Source organism: Mesoplodon densirostris, chromosome 2 (assembly GCF_025265405.1).
Source record: "Mesoplodon densirostris isolate mMesDen1 chromosome 2, mMesDen1 primary haplotype, whole genome shotgun sequence".
In the NCBI taxonomy this organism is placed as follows: domain Eukaryota; kingdom Metazoa; phylum Chordata; class Mammalia; order Artiodactyla; family Ziphiidae; genus Mesoplodon; species Mesoplodon densirostris.
The window spans coordinates 6,389,234-6,407,784 of NC_082662.1; the positions used below are offsets into that span (position 1 = coordinate 6,389,234).

Genomic DNA, 18,551 nt, shown 5'->3' on the forward strand with positions numbered 1-18,551 from the left:
AAAACAAGGGCCTCCTGGCAATGTCTTATTTGGGAGCTGGAACAGACTCAACATTCACTGAAGTCCGAAGCACTGCAAAGCTAATCCAGGGCCAGATGCTTTAGTGAAGTCCATTTACAAGGAACAAACAGAAGATCTCTGACAGAAATTCTACAGACTTAATTTTTTACAATGAAAGAGAGGAAGATGAAAATGATTCTTAGAGTAGGCTTATCTGCATACTCTGCTATGCCAGCTTTACAACAACAAGTTCTGGGTGATCAAATGTGATTTGGACTTGGACCTGATTTACTTATTCCATCATTCAACAAATATTTAGTGCCTCTCTACCCTGTACCAGGCATGGGGTATAGCGCAGAAAACAAAGATGATTAATACTCAATGGTTAACAAATAGTGATATTTATAGATCAGAGATAAAAACTAACGATTAAGCTACTGGAGGCCTTTCATCCTTTGTTGAAGGAGATGTGGGTGTGCATAAATCAGTAAGCAAACACATATACACTCTCTTGAATATGTAAAAAGCTTAATCCAAACGTCCAACAGCCATCCATATTTCAGGGAATAAAACTGTCCAGGCAAAGTTGAAATCTTTGCTGCATGATTATAAATTTTACTTATACATAGTGAAGATATATATGTTTAGTGTTAGCAAGAGAAGGTAAACATAAGCATGCAAATAAGTTTCTGAGAAAGAGAAGTCAAAGAATTTGAACTTTATTTAGAAAATGGGAAAGATACCTGAGCTCAAATAATAAAATCCAGTATCAATTTAGGAAAAATAAGTCAGCATGATATTTTCCAGAAAACCCTAGTCTCAAACTAAAGGGCTCTGGGGCAGTTTCCAAGCATAAATATAAAGGTCTATTTTATAAAAGGCCAAATAAATGTACACCTTTAAAGCTAGCTGAATTAATTCCATTAGAATAATATGGGCCATTTATGTTATATAGCAATTATGCTTAAAATTTACATATATGCTAAACATGTACAATAAGCCTAATTAAAATTTCATTTGGAGAAACATATACCTGGTACAGCACACACAGAAACATTTCTATGTAAGACATTCCAGAGGTAGCACTATTGCTTTGTCATATTTTAATATGCTATTTAATATATATATAACAAATTTATGAATAAAACAATTTTGCATTCACAGGTATTCACAATTTAAAATAGTAAAATATAATAAAACCTATCTTTGCTGACGCACATTAAGGAGTATGCCTGTGGGTACTAAGAATACCCTCCTCTTGCAATAAGAGAGGCCAACACATTTATTACATCTTCTTCCTCTCTATCAGTATAAAACTGTTTTTTATGTAAGAAGTAAAAAGATAAGAAATACATTTTAACATGAATGAGCACACAAAGAACTGTTTACCTAACTAGTCTGCAAGTTCACTGCTGAATCAAAAGTATCATCATGTGGCCATGAAAGTAAGATATTTATATATTAACTACTTCTGTGATTCTCCAATGACAGCTCTGCTATTAAAACTGTATGTGGCTCAAGTTTTATACAACCTGAGAATCATCTGCACTACATTAAAATGGACTAAACACTCCAAACAAAAGGTAGAGCTTGCCAGACTGGATAAAAAAGCAAGAAACAACTGAAAAGCTTAAAGTACACAAGAGAGGTACTTTAAATAAAAGAAAAAATCAGGATTCAAAGTAAGAAGCTGGAAGAAGATATACCACATGCAGACAACAGGCATAAGAAAGCCAGAGTAGCTGTACTAATTTTAGACAAAACTGAGTTCATGACAAAAGAGTACTACTAGACACAAAAAGGGTGACACCAAAAATGTTAAAGGGTCACTACACGGAGAAAGATAAACATTATAAACTTCATGCACCTCATGATACAATTTCCATACATATGAAGCAAAAACTAACAGAACTAAAAGGAGAAATAACCAAATTCACAAGACTTTAATACACCTCTCTGAGTAACTGACAATACAACTAGACAGTAGGACAGAGAAGATCTGAATGATAATATAAACCACCTCAAAGAAACTGACAATTATAAAACAGCACACCTAACAACTGCAGAACATAAGTTCATTACAAGTGTACACGGAACATTCACCAAGGTAAATCACATGCTGAGCCAAGAAACAAGTCTCAGATTTCAAAAGACCGAAATCTTACTGGGTACTCTTTGACCACAGCAGAACTAAATTAGAAATCAATAACATTCCAAAGGCGGGGGGAGAGGGTGGGGAGAGAAGGAGGGCAGGGAGAGAGGAGTGGCAGGGAGGGGGGGTGGGGAGAGAGAAATCCCAAGTCCCTGGTGATTAACAATTTAATTCCAAACAATCCATGGGTAAAAGAAGAAATCACACATAAAATTCTTAAAAAACTTTTTAACAAAATGGTAACAGAATGTTCCATTCTAATTACAAATTAGAATTTGTGATAAAATCAGTTATCTAAGATCCCATTTTAGGAAGCTAGGGGGAAAAGTAATCAAATTAACCCAAAATAAGTAGAAAAGAAATAATAAAAATAAGATTGGGAGATCAATGAAATAGAAAGCAGACAGAGAAAAATCAATGAAACCAAATGTTACCTATCTGAAAAGATCAATAATATTGATAACCTTCTATTTAGTATGATTAAGAGGAAACAAATTAGCAACATTAAGAATGAAAAGTCAAAATTACAGATCCCTATAGACATTAAAAAGATACTACAGGGCTTCCCTGGTGGCGCAGTGGTTGAGAGTCCACCTGCCGATGCAGGGGACACGGGTTCGTGCCCCGGTCCGGGGAGATCCCACATGCCGCGGAGCGGCTGGCCCGTGAGCCATGGCCGCTGAGCCTGCGCGTCCGGAGCCTGTGCTCCGCAAGGGGAGAGGCCACAACAGTGAGAGGCCGGCGTACCGCAAAAAAAAAAAAAAAAAAGATACTACAGAAATAATTCGTAATTTTTACCAACAAATTTGATATCCCAGATGAAATAAACAAAACATTTAGAGATCAACAGATTACTAGTGACACATAACAAAATATAAAATCTGAAAAGGCCTATGTCTATCTGTACTTTTGTAACAGAGAAGAACAAACCTGACCCCATATCAGACCTATACCTTTAGCTCTAACACTTGGGCCCTGTTAACCTGTGCTGAGTCATGCTGGCTCTTCACCTTTGTAAAAGAATGTTGCCTACAGCCTGAAATATATATGATAGCCCATTCTCAAGGCTCTGACCTTTAATGGTATAACATTTTCCCATTCATATAGAGGTAAAAAGTTGCAGAACAGAAAATGACAACTGTATTGTTGGAGGCTTATAAGAACATTGTGAGGAGATCTATGTGGGACAGCTGCAAGAACAAAGGATTCTGGCACCAGGAAATCTGCAACAAGCAGCCACCCCACCCCACTTTGGGTATAAAAGAAGCCTGAGTTCTAACTCAGGTGAGGCGGTTCTCTGGGACAGGAGTCCGCATCTTCTTGGTCTGCCAGCTTCCGGAATAAAGTCACTATTCCTCTCTCGATTTATTGGCCTGTTGTGTGGTGAGCAGTACAAACCTGGTTTCACTAACACTCGTTAAGTTTCCATTAAAAAAATTTAGTCCCAGACTGCTTCACTGTCAATTCTATCAAACATTTAACAAAGAAAAAAGATCAATCCTTTACAAACTCTTTAAGAGAAAAACAGAGTAGGAGGAAATATTTCCCAACTAATTTCTGAAATCAGTATTACTCTGATATCAAAACCAGACAAAGATATTACAAAGAAAGAAGACTACAGCTCACTATCCCTCATGAATACAAATGTAAAAGTTTTTAACAAAATAATAGCAAATTGAATCCAGTAGTACAGAATGCCCAAGCAGGATTTAATCTAGGCATGCACGGTTGGTTTAACATTTGAAATGAATCAATATAATTCACCATACTAACAAATAAAGTATATAACAACCATATGATCATTTCATTAGATACAAAAGAAAAAAACCAGCATCTGACAAAATTCAATGGCCATTTATGGTAAAAACCTCAACAAACTTAGAAATAAAAGGGAACATTCTCGGCTTGATTAAACGACAACAAAAATCCTACATTGTACTTAACACTGAACGACTGAATGTTTTTTCCTTAAGATGAGAAAGAAAGCAAAGATGTCCAATCTCATCATTTCTATTCAGTACTATACTGGAGGTTCAAGCAAGTGCAAGAAAGCACAGAAGAGAAATAAAACACATAAATCAGAAAGAGGGAAAGCTATCTTTATTTGCAGATGACATGACCGTGCACACAGAAAATCCTAAGGAACCAACCAGAAAGCTACTAGTGTTGACCGTGTATTCTTTGTATAAAATAATACAAGGTAAACTCATAGAAGCTGATTGTACGTCTATCTTATCAATGAACATGTAGACAATGAAATTTAAAATACTATTTTATTAACAATAGAATCTTCAAACAATAATTACTTAAGGGATACATTTTACAAAATATGTACAAAACTTGTACAGTGAAAACTGAAAAGTCTTACTCAAAAAAATTAAAGAAACCTTTTTTAAAAAGGGAGAGATACTATATCATGTTCATGGATTCGAAGAATCAAATTATTAAGATGTCAAGTCTTCCTAAACAGATCCACAGATTCAATGCAATCTCAATCAAAATTCCATCAAAGCCTTTTTTAAAATAGAAACTGACAAGCTGATTCTGAAATTTATATGGAAATGCAAATAACCTAAAAGAGCCAAAGCAACCTTGAAAACAAGTACAAAATAGAAAGACTTATACCACCTGAGTTCCTATAAAGCTATAGTATTCAAAATACTGAAGTACTGGTAAAAAAAAATAGATATAATATTAGATCAGTTAAACATAATAGAATATTAAAAAGAAAAAAACCAAACATATACAATCAGTGCTTGTTCAATAAAGGCATCAAGGCAATTCAATGAGAAAAGACTATTTTCAACAAATGTGGCTCCAACAACTGGCATCTGTGTGGGAAAGAAAGAACTTTCACCTCTACCTCGCATCACATGCAAAATTAATTTGAAATGAACAACAGGTCTAAATGTAAGAACTAAAACTTCAAGAAGAAAATATAGAAACAATCTTGTAATCATGGGATGATCAAAGAAACTTTCATAAAAGGAAAAAGATACATCAGACTTCAGCAAAATTAAGTATTTTACTCGTAGAAACACACCATTATATTAAAAAAATGTCATAGTATGGGAGAATATATTTACAACACATGTATCAAAGCACTTGTATTTGCAATATAAATTCTTACAAATAAATCATACTAAAGGCCAAATAATTCAATTTTTTTAAATTAGGCAAAAGATACTTCACAAAAGAAGATATACAAATGGGCTTTAAGACATGAAAAGATGCTCAGCATCACCAACAGTCAGGAAATTTAAATGAAAACCTCAATGACATATCACTCCACATCCATGAGAATGGCTAAAAATTTTGAAGACTGAAAACATCAAGTCTCATGGAGGATGTTGAAGAACTGAAATTCTATCACACTACTGATGGGAATGTAAAATGGTACAGCCACTGTGGAAACCTGTTTGACAGTTTCTTAAAAAGCTACCTGCACATATACATTCCTGCAACTTCACTGCTAGGTATTTACTCAAGAGAAATGAAAATATATGTTCTACAGAAAGGCTTGCATAACAAGGTTCATAATGGCCAAAAGCTTGGGAAAAAAATGTCCATCACCAGGTGAATGGATAAAATATTATGAATATCCATACACTGGAATACTACTCAGCAATAAAAAGGAATGCGCTATTGATAATGCAACAACATAAATCTACTGTAATGTTACTATGCTGAAAGAATCCAGACCCCAAGTATTACATACAATATTATTCTATTCATGCAACATTCTAGAAAATGCAACTAATCTATAATGAGAGAAAACATATCAGTGTTTATCTGAGACTGGAAACAGCAAAGGATTGTAAAAGGGCACGAGGCAACTTTTGGAGATGCTGGAAATGATTTCTATCTTGAACACTGTAGTAGTTCCATTGGCACACACATCTACAAAAGCTCATCAAATTGTATACTTTAAACCAGAGCAATTTATTATACAGAAATTACACCCCAATAACTTTTTTTAAATATACACTAAAACTCTCATTTGCGAATAATGAAGAAAAAAGTCAAAACAAGTAATCCTGAAGACCTTATATTTTAAAACAGGCACATATAGTTGTCAAAAAGAACTAATAGTTTAAAAATGTCTTATTAGTGACTACAGTTTTAAACATTAAACTATTTATTTTAATGCATTTTAATTCAAATAGTCCTACCGGGATATTAAACATACTCTAATGTAGCCGTACTGCAGATTCCGTATACTTTAAATTTCTACATTGTCCTGGGAAATAGAATAAACCTGTGTCTATTTCCTAAGCTGATAAATGCCTAACCTTGTTTTGACTCTATGCTACACTCTAAGAAACAACAAATACTTCTCACATGACAATGCATTCATCTTTTTATTACTTAACATAGCTCAAAACCCCCTTACTCCAAGGAAGTCAAAATAAACATTAACTTCTCTCAAGATTTTTCCAATCACTCCACTTCTCGTTAAAGAAAGTGCCTACAGTTTCTGTGAGCCAGTACAACAATGAAGTTTAAAAATTAGAACAGCCACTAAAAGTTTCTTTTCATCACAAAATGAGCACACAACTCGGTCTTTTGATGGCTAAATGCACTTGTACTGGATAACCCGACACCTGAGCCATCTTGGGCTCACCTAGGCAGGAAGATTTTCAAATGATGAGAAGGTACCTTCTCAGAAACAAAAACTCATAAAACCAAAACCCTCTGGCAATGCTTAAGAAAACTTCAGAAAGAACTTGCTACAAAGGATCACAGGCAAAAATAACCCGAATTATTTCTGTACAGAAGTATGTTCTACAGAATCCTTAGAGGGGTTGGAATAAGAGAGAGAATAAATTAGATAAATTCAGGAAAGTACCAAAAACAGACATTTAATTAAATATGGCAACATCTTTGTTACTCAAAATTCAACTGATCAGCAGAGTCATGAAAGGAGAATTTTTTTCATAAAGCTTTTAGACAAAAACCCAACAGAAAACAAACTCATATCAAAGAGTTACTTTAAATATACACGTATTTTTTAGGGTATTCTGAATTCATAGACATACACCTGCCATAGCCACTGTTTGCAGTATCATCAATCTCTGTGTCTCAGTTTTCTCATCTGTAAAAATAATCTCAAAGGCCCCTTCTGCCTCTATCACTATATGTTCAGAATAAGGATTCCTTATAACAACAAAAATTCAAAGTATCAAATAGGTGAGAAAGTAAATGGCAATATGAAAAATCATTCACTTATTTAGAACATGGCAGCAAGATGAATCAACCTCCAACATATGAGACTATTATAACGTTATGTGATACTCAAGAAACACAACTGGACCAGGAATAAAAATCAACTATGTCGTTCAGATATCTACATGTTTCCTCGAAAGCAAGAAAGATCCCTAAATTGGGATCTGTTATCAACTTTTTGCACTGCTGGCATTCAAACAAGTCATGTGGTCTTTCTACGCCTCGGATTCTTACCTATTTAGAGATGGGAACAGATGATTTTGAAAGTCCCTTCCAACTACAGTGACCTCTCAAGAAAAAGACAAACCAAAAGGGCGCTCACATGATACTTAGTGAATCATCAGAAGAGCTGCTCAGCCTCATGCTCAATCCTATGTAAGTATACATAACCCTGCAGACTATTAACAGATCAGAAGTCCATAAAAATTCATTATTACTTCAGATCTGATGATTTCACATTAGTAAACACCCAGAAGAAGAATTATTTCAAGGAACTTTAAGATACATTAATTTTCCTGTACAGCCCTGTAGGATATACTCCAAGGTCAAAAAAGAGTGTCCAAAAAAAAAAAAAAGTGAACAGGTTTCAGAAATCCTACTGTTTGTAGCCATTCGAGTTTTGTTATTCTGAGCTGCTATGGAGTCACAGGATTAAAGCAGATGAGTGTCGGTGCAGGACGTCACGCAACCAACTCAGCACCATTACGCGCGTGTACTATGTTTTACTTTAGATTTTTTTAAGGATTGTTATTTTTTTAACTTAATTTTGTTTTATAATCATGTGAAATATTTACATGGTTCCAAAGCCAAATCTATAAAAACCAAATTTGTTCAAAGAAGTCAAGCTTTTTCTCTATTCCCTCCATGCCCTTCCGAATACATTAAGGGGAAAAGCGTGGCCTCTGGATTCACATCTTGAGTGTATGACCTTGGATCGTGACTGAACTGCTCTCAACTTATTTCCTGTGTCCACATGGTGGTAATAACAGGGCCTCCTTCAGAGCGGTGTTGGCAGGATTCAGTAAGATCACTGTGCCTAGTCCTCGGCTTGGTGAGATCTCAGTGAAGATTAACCACTAGCATGAGGCTCTCAGCAGAGGCTCGCCACAATCCTGAAGCACAGATGCAGATCAGGTGAATCTGGAGGTGCCGCATCGCTGGCCAAGGTCATGGAGCCCTACCACCAGGACCACGACTCAAATCTTTCAATCCCAGCAGCAGACCACAGTACTTACTCCTCAGATGCCAGGCCCCTTCATGTTCCATGATCATCACATATTCCCTATGCCAGCACAGGAGAAAAACGAACTTTCTTCCCACCCAGGGCAACTTCAAAGGACTCACTGTGTTCAGTGCGTTGAGGGTGGTGTCATCCCGCGAGGCCGCAACGCAGCCGTCTTCCGTGGAGCCTCCGTCACACATCCCTGCAAAGGCCGCCATGCTCCTGGGAAGACAGGAAGGGAAAACGGCAGTACAGACATTTCAACCCTCAGTTTCCAGAGCACATCTTCAGCCCAGACCAAATTCCACTACTACATGCATGAGTCCTCAGCCTTGCTTCTGCTCTTGTTTAAAAAAAAAAAAAAAATTTAAGTTCCTCTGCAGTTCACCCTTCACTCACTGAGAAAAAGGAACATTATTTTTGTTCAGCTCCATTTGTCATTGCTTCCCATGCCTTATCAGTGCTCAGATTTTAGTCTTGGGGGCATGAGTGATCTAAAGCTATCTGCCACAGCAGTCGGCTGGGTTACAATGTTTTGAAAGAAAAGTCTCCAGAAAATATCTAAAATTAAATCCGCTGAAACTTTACTTCATTCCTTTCATACTATACATCAACTACTTCTAAGCAAATTGAAAGTGGAAAAGAGGTGAAAAGAACTTTTAGTAGTCACCCCTCCCCCGAAGCCTCCATCCCTTCGGCAGCCTCCAAGCTGCACTGCTGACCACAGAACAGCCAGAGCTAATACTCCATCACCACCCTGTTTCAGCGTTTCTGTTGCATCGTGTTGATACTACAGTGAGTGAGTCCCAGAAACCCCTGCAGACAAAGGAAGGCTCTGCCTGCACTATGGTGTGTCTGGCACAGACTTCAACTTCTCATTTTGCAGTCTCGGCATTTTCAGGTTAGCAAGTACTCATATAGGTAAGCCCCCAAAACATAAAGTTTAGGTTAGGTACCAATGAACAGCCACAGAGTAAAGAAACCTGTAAAGGGATTTTAAGGTAAGCTGAATGAGCCAATTACTCAGCTGTATTAAGAGGTGTTGATAATTGCATGCATGGCTTAAGATGTTTTCCTTCTGAAGACTTCTAAAATCGAATGTGGGGCAAACATCAAGGAGAAAAAAGTGATTTTACCATAGTAAGCTATGTTTCTCTGGTAACAAGGATCAGGGCTCTGATTACAGAGAGTATAACAAAACATAAAGTCAGAATGCCCAATATATAAATAGAATTTCAGGGGAAAGGAGAAAGTGTGTTGCCCACTAATCAATTCACAAAGCAGAATGGTGTGGATTCCTTTTACCTTGCTGCCCTCAAGTACATAAGGAGGTCACAGTCATTAACTCCAGGCATCCAGACCAGTTCCTCATGTTGGGTCACAGTGTCACCATCGGGAGAAGGGAATGGTTGCAAATCGGGAAGTTTGGCCTGTAAGACAGGGACGAAGAAGTTGCAATCAAGGCACACTTAAAGAGCTGCCTGTGTAGGCAGGCCTTGGGGACAGATGCAGTAGCTTACTAAGCCTCTTTCTTTTGGCAGTGCTGAAATAACAGGAAAATCATGAGTCACTGAAGCTGGCCTATCACACATTTCAGGATCATTTCACCACAGAAGATTTCACAATGGACTGCTCGATCTCTTCTTAAGGAGAAGCAAACAGTGTCAAATTAAACCAGTGCCAGTACGGTCCTCAGAGGGAGACAGAAATGGGCACGTGTGAATAAAAGAAATGATAAAACAAAAAATGTTTCGGGAAATAAGAGCTGCTTGATAAAGAAGGGAGAACCACACACATTTCCAATATAATAATATGTTTACAAAGAGATATATACAAATAGTGGAACCTCACCTAAGGACAGGTGCTAAAAAACGAACTGAACTACCCTACTTAACTAATGCTGCTTTCCAGAGAGTCAGTATCGATGAGTCAGGGTGAACATCCAAAAGAGCCATCACGGTAACATTAAAAACACAGCTAAAGGGACTTCCCAGGAGGTGCAGTGGTTAAGAATCTGCCTGTCAATGCAGGGGACACGGGTTCGAGCCCTGGTCCGGGAAGATCCCACATGCTGCAGAGCAACTAAGCCCGTGCGCCACAACTACTGAAGCCCACGTGCCCTAGAGCCCATGCTCTGCAACAAGAGAAGCCACCGCAATGAGAAGCCTGCACACAGCTATGAAGAGTAGCCCCCGCTCGTGTAGTCCCCACAACTAGAGAAAGCCCGCGCACAGCAATGAAGACCCAACGCAGCCATATATTAATTAATTAATTAATTAATTTACTTATTAAAAAACATAGCTGAACTAAAATGATGGTGATGGAAATTAGATAAGCAGTGGTTTCATGAGGAAAGGACTTCTTGAGAAGGGCAGGAAGGAACTTTCTGGGACGACACATATTCTGTGCCTTGCTATGAACTGTCACAGCACACTGAACAGTATACACAAGATATCAACAGGTCACTGTACATAAATACACCTCAATTAACAATTTTTTTTGAAAGATCTGAACAACAGTGCTCAACAACCAAGATTCTAAGTCAATTCTGCTAGAGATTCAAACACCTCCAGCATTTTCTCATCCTCCACTGCTGGGGCAGAGCCAGTGTGAATGGGTACTATGACTACTCAGAGGCCTAAGAAAAGTCAACCCTCTGCAAAACACACGTTCTTATTTTCTCAAATTACGAACAAGGTCACATTAGTCTAATGTTTTAAATTAAAAGCTCCAGTGTCCACAGAACCTGGGCAAAAACTGTAAATGAATGAAGCAGGCGGAGTGTACAGCCAATGGAAATAAAACGAGGGCCTCATGTTCCACTTTACATGTTCTACTGTCCACAGTAAACAGAACACTACATTCCAATTCAGACTAGCCACATTTCAAGTGCTCAAAGCCACGTGTGACAGCAGCTCCCAAACTGGGCGTGCAGGCATTAGGTACCAAGAAGGAAGGGAATCAGGGTGAAAGGAAGAGCGTGCCCCCCGACCTAGGCAACGCTGCTGTGCAGGAACGAGAACCTCTGTTCGTACATCCTCCAGTTTTTTTCCAAAGTCCAGAAATCTTGACTTCAATGTGAAAGCTCGTGGTTTTAAATGCTGGCTGTTCAAGTTTTAAAAACAATTGTGTGGCAAAACACAGTATTAGTAGGCCACGCGGCTGGCAGGCTGTGGGTTTGCAATTTCCGCTTCCCAGGCTATCTGAGGCCTCTTGCTGTGTATCAAGTGCTGACCTCCGCCAAACAACGAGGCTCTTCCCTAATTCAATATTGACGTGTTTAACATTTAAGTGGGGCCACAATTAGTTCTGCTTAATATACAGTGATGGCATGGGAATAAAATTAAAACACAATAGCTATTCATATCAAAAGGTCTTTGACATTTGTACTGAGCTGTTTCCCCGGCACCAAGTATATATAGTAGCTGGTGTAGCAGTTCTCCAATAGTTCTTTGTAAGTTAATTAAAAAATACTATTGCTGGGGCTTCCCTGGTGGTGCAGTGGGGTTAAGAATCCGCCTGCCAATGCAGGGGACACGGGTTCGAGCCCTGGTCAGGGAAGATCCCACATGCCGTGGAGCAACTAAGCCCATGCACCACAACTTCTGCGCCTGCGCTCTAGAGCCCGCGAGCCACAACTACTGAGCCCGTGCTCCACAACTACTGAAGCCTGCGCGCCTAGAGCCCATGCTCTACAACGAGAAGCCACTGCAATGAGAAGCCTGCGCACTGCAACGAAGAGCAGCGCCCGCTCGCCACAACTAGAGAAAGCCCGCGCGCAGCAACAAAAACCCAACACAGCCAGCCAGCCAGAAATACATACATACATACATACATACATTTATTTATTTAAATACTATTGCTGTGGGGAAGGACCAATCCCCTAGAGAAAAATGGACTAGAAATACAATTAGTTTACAGAAAAGGAAATGAGAATGGCTCTTACTCATAGGAAAAGATGGTCAACTTTGCTGATAAGAGACATGCCAATTAATGACAGTGAGATACCATTTCTGATCTATCAGACTAACATAAATGCCAAAGTGTGACAATACACAAGTCTGCATATTTGCACTCATGTAAGTCACTAGTACGAGAAAGCAAAATGGTACAATCTCTAGGGAGGGGAACTCTGTAATATCCTAAGAATTACATGTGCCCTCTAAGCCAGCCATCGCCCTTCTGGGGATAATATAATATCCCAAAGATAAGCTGGCAAAATAAAAATCTTTATGCATAAGCTATTCATCGCATTATTACTTGTAACAGCAAATGACTGGAAACAGTGCAAACGCCCACCAATGGGGGCTGGAAGAATAAACTGCTCCACCCACGCAGCGGGGTCCCAGGAAGTGGCAGAAGACAATGAGAAGGAGCTCTACCGATTGCTCTGGAGGGAACAGCAGGAGATACTGTCAGAAGGTAAAAGAAAGGTAGTGGGGGCTTCCCTGGTGGTGCAGTGGTTGAGAATCTGCCTGCCAGTGCGGGGGACACGGGTTCGAGCCCTGGTCTGGGAGGATCCCACATGCCGTGGAGCAACTAGGCCCGTGAGCCACAACTGCTGAGCCTGCGTGTCTGGAGCCTGTGCTCTGCAACAGGAGAGGCCGCGATAGTGAGTGGCCCCTGCTTGCCGTAACTAGAGAAAGCCCTCGCACAGAAACGAAGACCCAACACAGCCATAAATAAATAAATAAAATTAAAAAAAAATAATAAAAAGAAAGGTAGTGAAGGTGTTTTTATTATGCTACCACTTATCTAAGAACATGGGGCTGGGGGAATAAAAATAAGAATGATAGATCAAAACCTTCAATTAAAAACACTAAACAGTTATCCATCAGGGAGGGAGGGAACACGTGGAAGGGACAGGGAAAGACGGTGAACTTTTTGAACATACTTCATTTGCATGTTTGATTTGGAGCCTTGTATTTTACATAATTATAAAAACAAAATTAAGTTTAAAGAACAACAATTCCTTAAAAACTCTAAAGCAAAATCAAATAAATCCACCTAGCTATGTTTTGTGTTTGTTCCTCTCTAGGAATCATTTCAGGTAACTTTAAAACATACTAATTTTCCTATACAGACTTAGTGGGATATATTCTAAGGCCAAAAAAAAAAATCTATAAAGCTGTTTCCCATAATCATATTGTTCGTAGCAGTGCAAGTACTATTATTCAGAACTGCTATATATGTATTATGGGATTGAAGCAAATGAGTAATTATTTCGGTGTCATTTAAAAATTGGTTTTGAGACATGGGGAAAAGATACAGATACGGATGAAAGAAAATTTCATCTATAGGATTAAATATAAGGCCTGTTCTGAATTTGAATTAGAAGCATCAGAAAGAAACCACGATATGTTTTATCATTAAAAAAAAGAAAAGGCAGGAAAAAGCATATTTCCTAATCTGTTCCCTGAAAAGGCCTGGAAACAGTAACTAACCCAGTAATAATGACTGGGCAGCAGCCACTCAAAAGATGTCACTTTCCTCTAAAACAATGAGGACTCATTAGAAAAGTTTAGTTCTAGACCTAGGGCAGGGAACGTACATAATGAGACGTTAAAATCATGTCACACTAGATAAAATACCGAAGACCCCATGGGTTGAGATAAAAGGACACAGAAGACAGCAGGAAGAGGCACCTACTAGCCCACGAATGGATAATTTAATCATCAGTAAGAGTAACAGCAATTGGTTAGCAGATAAGTAATTTTTTAAGGGAGTTTTTTTTTCTTTAATAAATTTATTTATGTATTTATGGTTGCGTTGGGTCTTTGTTGCTGCGTGCAGGCTTTTCTCTAGTTGCGGTGAGTGGGGGCTACTCTTTGTCGCGGTGTGCAGGCTTCTCATTGCTTCTCTTGTTGTGAAGCATGGGCTCTAGGCGCACGGGCTTCAGTAGTTGTGGCACGCAGGCTCAGTAGTTGTGGCTCGTGGGCTCTAGAGCGCAGGCTCAGCAGTTGTGGCGCACTGGCTTACTTGCTCTGCGGCATGTGGGATCTTCCCGGACCAGGGCTCGAACCCGTGTCCCCTGCACTGGCAGGCAGATTCTTAACCACCGTGCCACCAGGGAAGCCCAGATAAGTAATTTTAAATCCACTGATGACTACTGGAAGATGCTGGGGAACCAACTGGTAAAAAGAGGGAAAGATTCAAGCATTTATCCTGCCTTTCCTATGTGTTTCAGGGAAACAAAAGTTGACAAGGAGACAGTTGATCAGCTAATAAAAGAAGGAATGATAGGATTAGAGTATCAGCATTTTAAAGGGTAGATCTAAGTAACAGGTCCAATTAGACAGTGAATCTAAGTAACAAGCAATGGCTGCAAACCATCATTAAGAGACACACATGTGCCTGATAGACTATATAGCACCACCCCAAAGTATTCTTGCCAGGGGCAGGGTACCAAACTAGAATGTGATTAAATCTCTAGATTTAATTCTGGGTCGGGGAAACGGACGGAGGGAGGGAGGGAGGGAGGGAGACAGACACTTAGGGAAATCTGGATATAGTAGACACCTGAATATTAAGAAATTGCTGGGCTTCCCTGGTGGCGCAGTGGTTGAGAGTCTGCCTGCCAACGCAGGGGACACGGATTCATGCCCCGGTCCGGGAAGATCCCACATGCCATGGGGCGGCTGGGCCCGTGAGCCATGGCCGCTGAGCCTGCGCGTCCGGCGCTTGTGCTCCGCAACGGGAGAGGCCACAACAGTGAGAGGCCCACGTATCGCCAAAAAAAAAAAAAGTTAAAATGAAAGTAGGCATTGACCAAATGTTCATCGAGAGCTGAACAGACATACATACAATGAATAATTCAGCCTTAAAAGGAAATTAAATTCTGATATGTGCTACAATATGGAGCACCTTGAAGACTTTATGGTAAGAAAATAAGCCAGACACAAAAGGGCAAATATTGGGTCATTCCACTGAGTTGTCAAATTCATGGATACAGAAAGTAGAAGGGAGGCTGCCAGGGAATGAGGGGAGGGGAGAATGAGGAGTGACTGTTTAATGGACGCCACGTTACAGACTGGGAAGGTTAAAAGGTTCTGCAGGTGGATGCTAGTGATGGTTGCACAACAATATGAATGTACTTAAGGGCACTGAACTGTTCACTTAAAAATGGTCAGAATGGTTCATTTTATATTACATATATATATATATATATATATATATATATATATTTTTTTTTTTTTTTTTTTTTTTGGCAGTACGCAGGCCTCTCACTGTTGTGGCCTCTCCCATTGCGGAGCACAGGCTCCGGATGCACAGGCTCAGCGGCCATGGCTCACGGGCCCAGCCGCTCCGCAGCATGTGGGAATCCTCCCAGACCGGGGCACAAACCCGTGTCCCCTGCATTGGCAGGCAGACTCTCAACCACTGCGCCACCAGGGAAGCCCCTATATTACATATATTTTACCACAATTTTTTAAATGTATGTGGTGATCTTAAAAAAATAAATCTCTGCACTTATATGAAATTCCAAACAGCATAACAACAGTTCTAAGATGCTGCTCAACAGAATAAAGGGCCAGTTGAATAATAAGAAATAAAATCCTATTAAAGAAGCTACTAAAGTTTGCTTTACCTGATGGCTAGGACCAACACGAATTTCTCCCTGGGTACTGTTCAGCCTCCTGTCATGAAAAGAGCAGATCAGGTTAGCATAATACAGTTTTGACATGAACATGCACACGTTCTTCAAGGAAAACAACTCACTTGAAGTAAGTGAGGGATAACTCAGGAAGAATGAGCTTCCCCACCGTTTCTAACGCTGCCTGTACACGTACGCTCCCCTAACCCCACACGCATCTCTAAAACCGTTTCTTCTAAAAACCCCTTGACTGTAACTTCCTGTCTTGAGTATGCAGACCACCGTTCTTTCACCCTGCAGAAAGACGAACATTCCTACAGTACAATCCCAATACATGTTTCTTCTTTTCAAAATATTTCAGGGTGCCCTACGATAAACCTTATTAAAATATAGACAAGATAGCTTATGATTCCTAGCACACACACTGGGTCATGCATTCATTCATTCAACAAATATTTATTAAGTACCAACTGCAATCCAGGAACTGCCCAAGGTGCTGGGGATAAAGCAATGAAAAAAAAAAAACAAAACAACCAATATTCCTGCCTTACTGGAACTTTTATTCTAATTTGGGTAAAAAAAAAAAAAAAGAAACAAATAATAGGTCAGATGATGAAAAGGGTCAAGGAATTAAAGGGGTGGTAAATGATGAACTTTTACAGTTCTTTACACAGGATAGTCAGAAAAGGCCTTATTAATAAAGTGAAATTGAGAAGAGATGTAAAGCATGTGGGGACAGGAGCCCAGCAGGTCTAGGAGGTGAAAGACCCATCTCATTTCTGTGTCTTTCTTATTGCACTTGCTATGCTCACTCTCCCTCGCTCCAAATCCAAACCATCCAGGGTCCTTCTAAAAACCACCATTTCACTGAAACCTTTCTTGATTTCCTCCCCATGTCACCTCACACACCCCCCAAAAGTGTGGGGTATCTTCTCCCTTTCACTCCTTCAGGAAACATTCACCGAAGGTCTTTGCATCCCGGGACTCGCACAGGGCATGTGGTGGGTACACAGTGGTGGACAAAGAAACGCAGACCTCGGCCTCCCAGAGCTCAGTGCCCAGAGCTCCCTGTTACCCCCGATGACCATCATGACCATCTGTCGACCCTCTTAGGAAAACGTTTTCCGTGCCCAGTGACGAGGCCTTACTGTGCTGTACAATCACCTGTGAATTTTCACTAGCGCTGAAGAGTAGGCTTTTCCATGGTGAGAGCTGCTCTATGATTACCTGTCGACCTGGACTGAGCTGAAGAGCATAATAAGGCAGCAAAGACCAAAGAGGAAGCACAGACTCTTATTTTTCTCCCATGGATCTGATACCCCCCACCATTAGCTTTGAAGCTGTTAAAATGAATTCTGGAAAACTATTATTTCCTTTAGGTCCAGCACTTTCTTCTTTTAACTCGACAGTTTTTCTCGTGAAGAGTCTTATTTTGGCAAAGTGGGCAGCAGATATGACAAAGGAAGAGAGAAGACTAACAAAAAGAAAATGGTCTAAGCCTTAAGGAACTTACAGTCCATCTACCAGGGGAGGTAGCAGCCGTGTCCCAAACACCAGAACTGGTCCAATCGCTCCACTCATAAGCCCAATACATTTCAGGAGAAACAGAGTAAAAATGCTAAGGGAGGTGATCAAAATTAGGCGGGCTTCAAGAGGAGACAGTCCATGAAGAGGTTAAGTTCCAAAGAGACCCCTGAAGGACATGAGGGGCACAACAGCAGGCAAGAGAGGGCTTCCCAAGTGGGACCAGAACCCCACCAAGGCGGGAAACTGAAAAAGAGGGGCTGTGGTGGGAGACAAGCTCCTGTGAGGAGCTACCTTTAACTCACAAGCCACCCTGGTCTCGTGCGTAGGGAAATGGGTGTTGAAACGCAGAGCTGACATTGCCGAGAGTTATGCAGGGATTAGGAGAAGCTGTTTTTGGAGGTATGCAGAGGAGTCACACAGGCCAGGAGGCTATTTTCAACTGAGCACTTCTTTAAAAAAAACAAGCAGTCAGTGTTACCCACTATTTCCCTTCCAGCTCATCCCGTTCTGTTTCGTAACCAGCTATGAGCAACACACAGCTGCCAAGCCTAGCTCTCTCCTTCATTTCTAAACACTCCCCAAATGCTTGCCTGCCTACAAGGAGGTCTGGCCAAAATGCATCATCTCAGAAAGCTTCAGCCACAGCCCGTCCGGCAACGTGTGCCCACAGCTCAACTTTCAGGTTCTTCTAGAAGGTCTTCAAGTGGTTGGTTATGGAAGCATCTCCCCATCACTGCTACACACACTGCAAAGTCCTTGCTAATTCCAGGACAAACATTCCTGGTTCATTTTTATTTTAATTTTTTTTATTTTTTATTTTTTGCGTGCGT

At 40.0% G+C, this 18,551-nt stretch overlaps 1 protein-coding gene across 5 annotated transcripts in view; it reads right to left on the reverse strand.

Annotated features, from left to right (window-relative positions):
* RERE (arginine-glutamic acid dipeptide repeats) overlaps positions 1-18,551 on the reverse strand; it is a 429,369-nt gene that overhangs the window by 114,875 nt on the left and 295,943 nt on the right. For all 5 annotated transcript variants that reach the window (XM_060088920.1, XM_060088919.1, XM_060088918.1 and 2 more), the window contains 3 exons: positions 16,189-16,237; positions 9,906-10,030; positions 8,723-8,822 (listed from right to left, as the gene is read on the reverse strand). In XM_060088920.1, the coding sequence (XP_059944903.1) occupies positions 8,723-8,822; positions 9,906-10,030; positions 16,189-16,237 (274 nt within the window). The remainder of the gene's footprint in view (positions 1-8,722; positions 8,823-9,905; positions 10,031-16,188; positions 16,238-18,551) is intronic.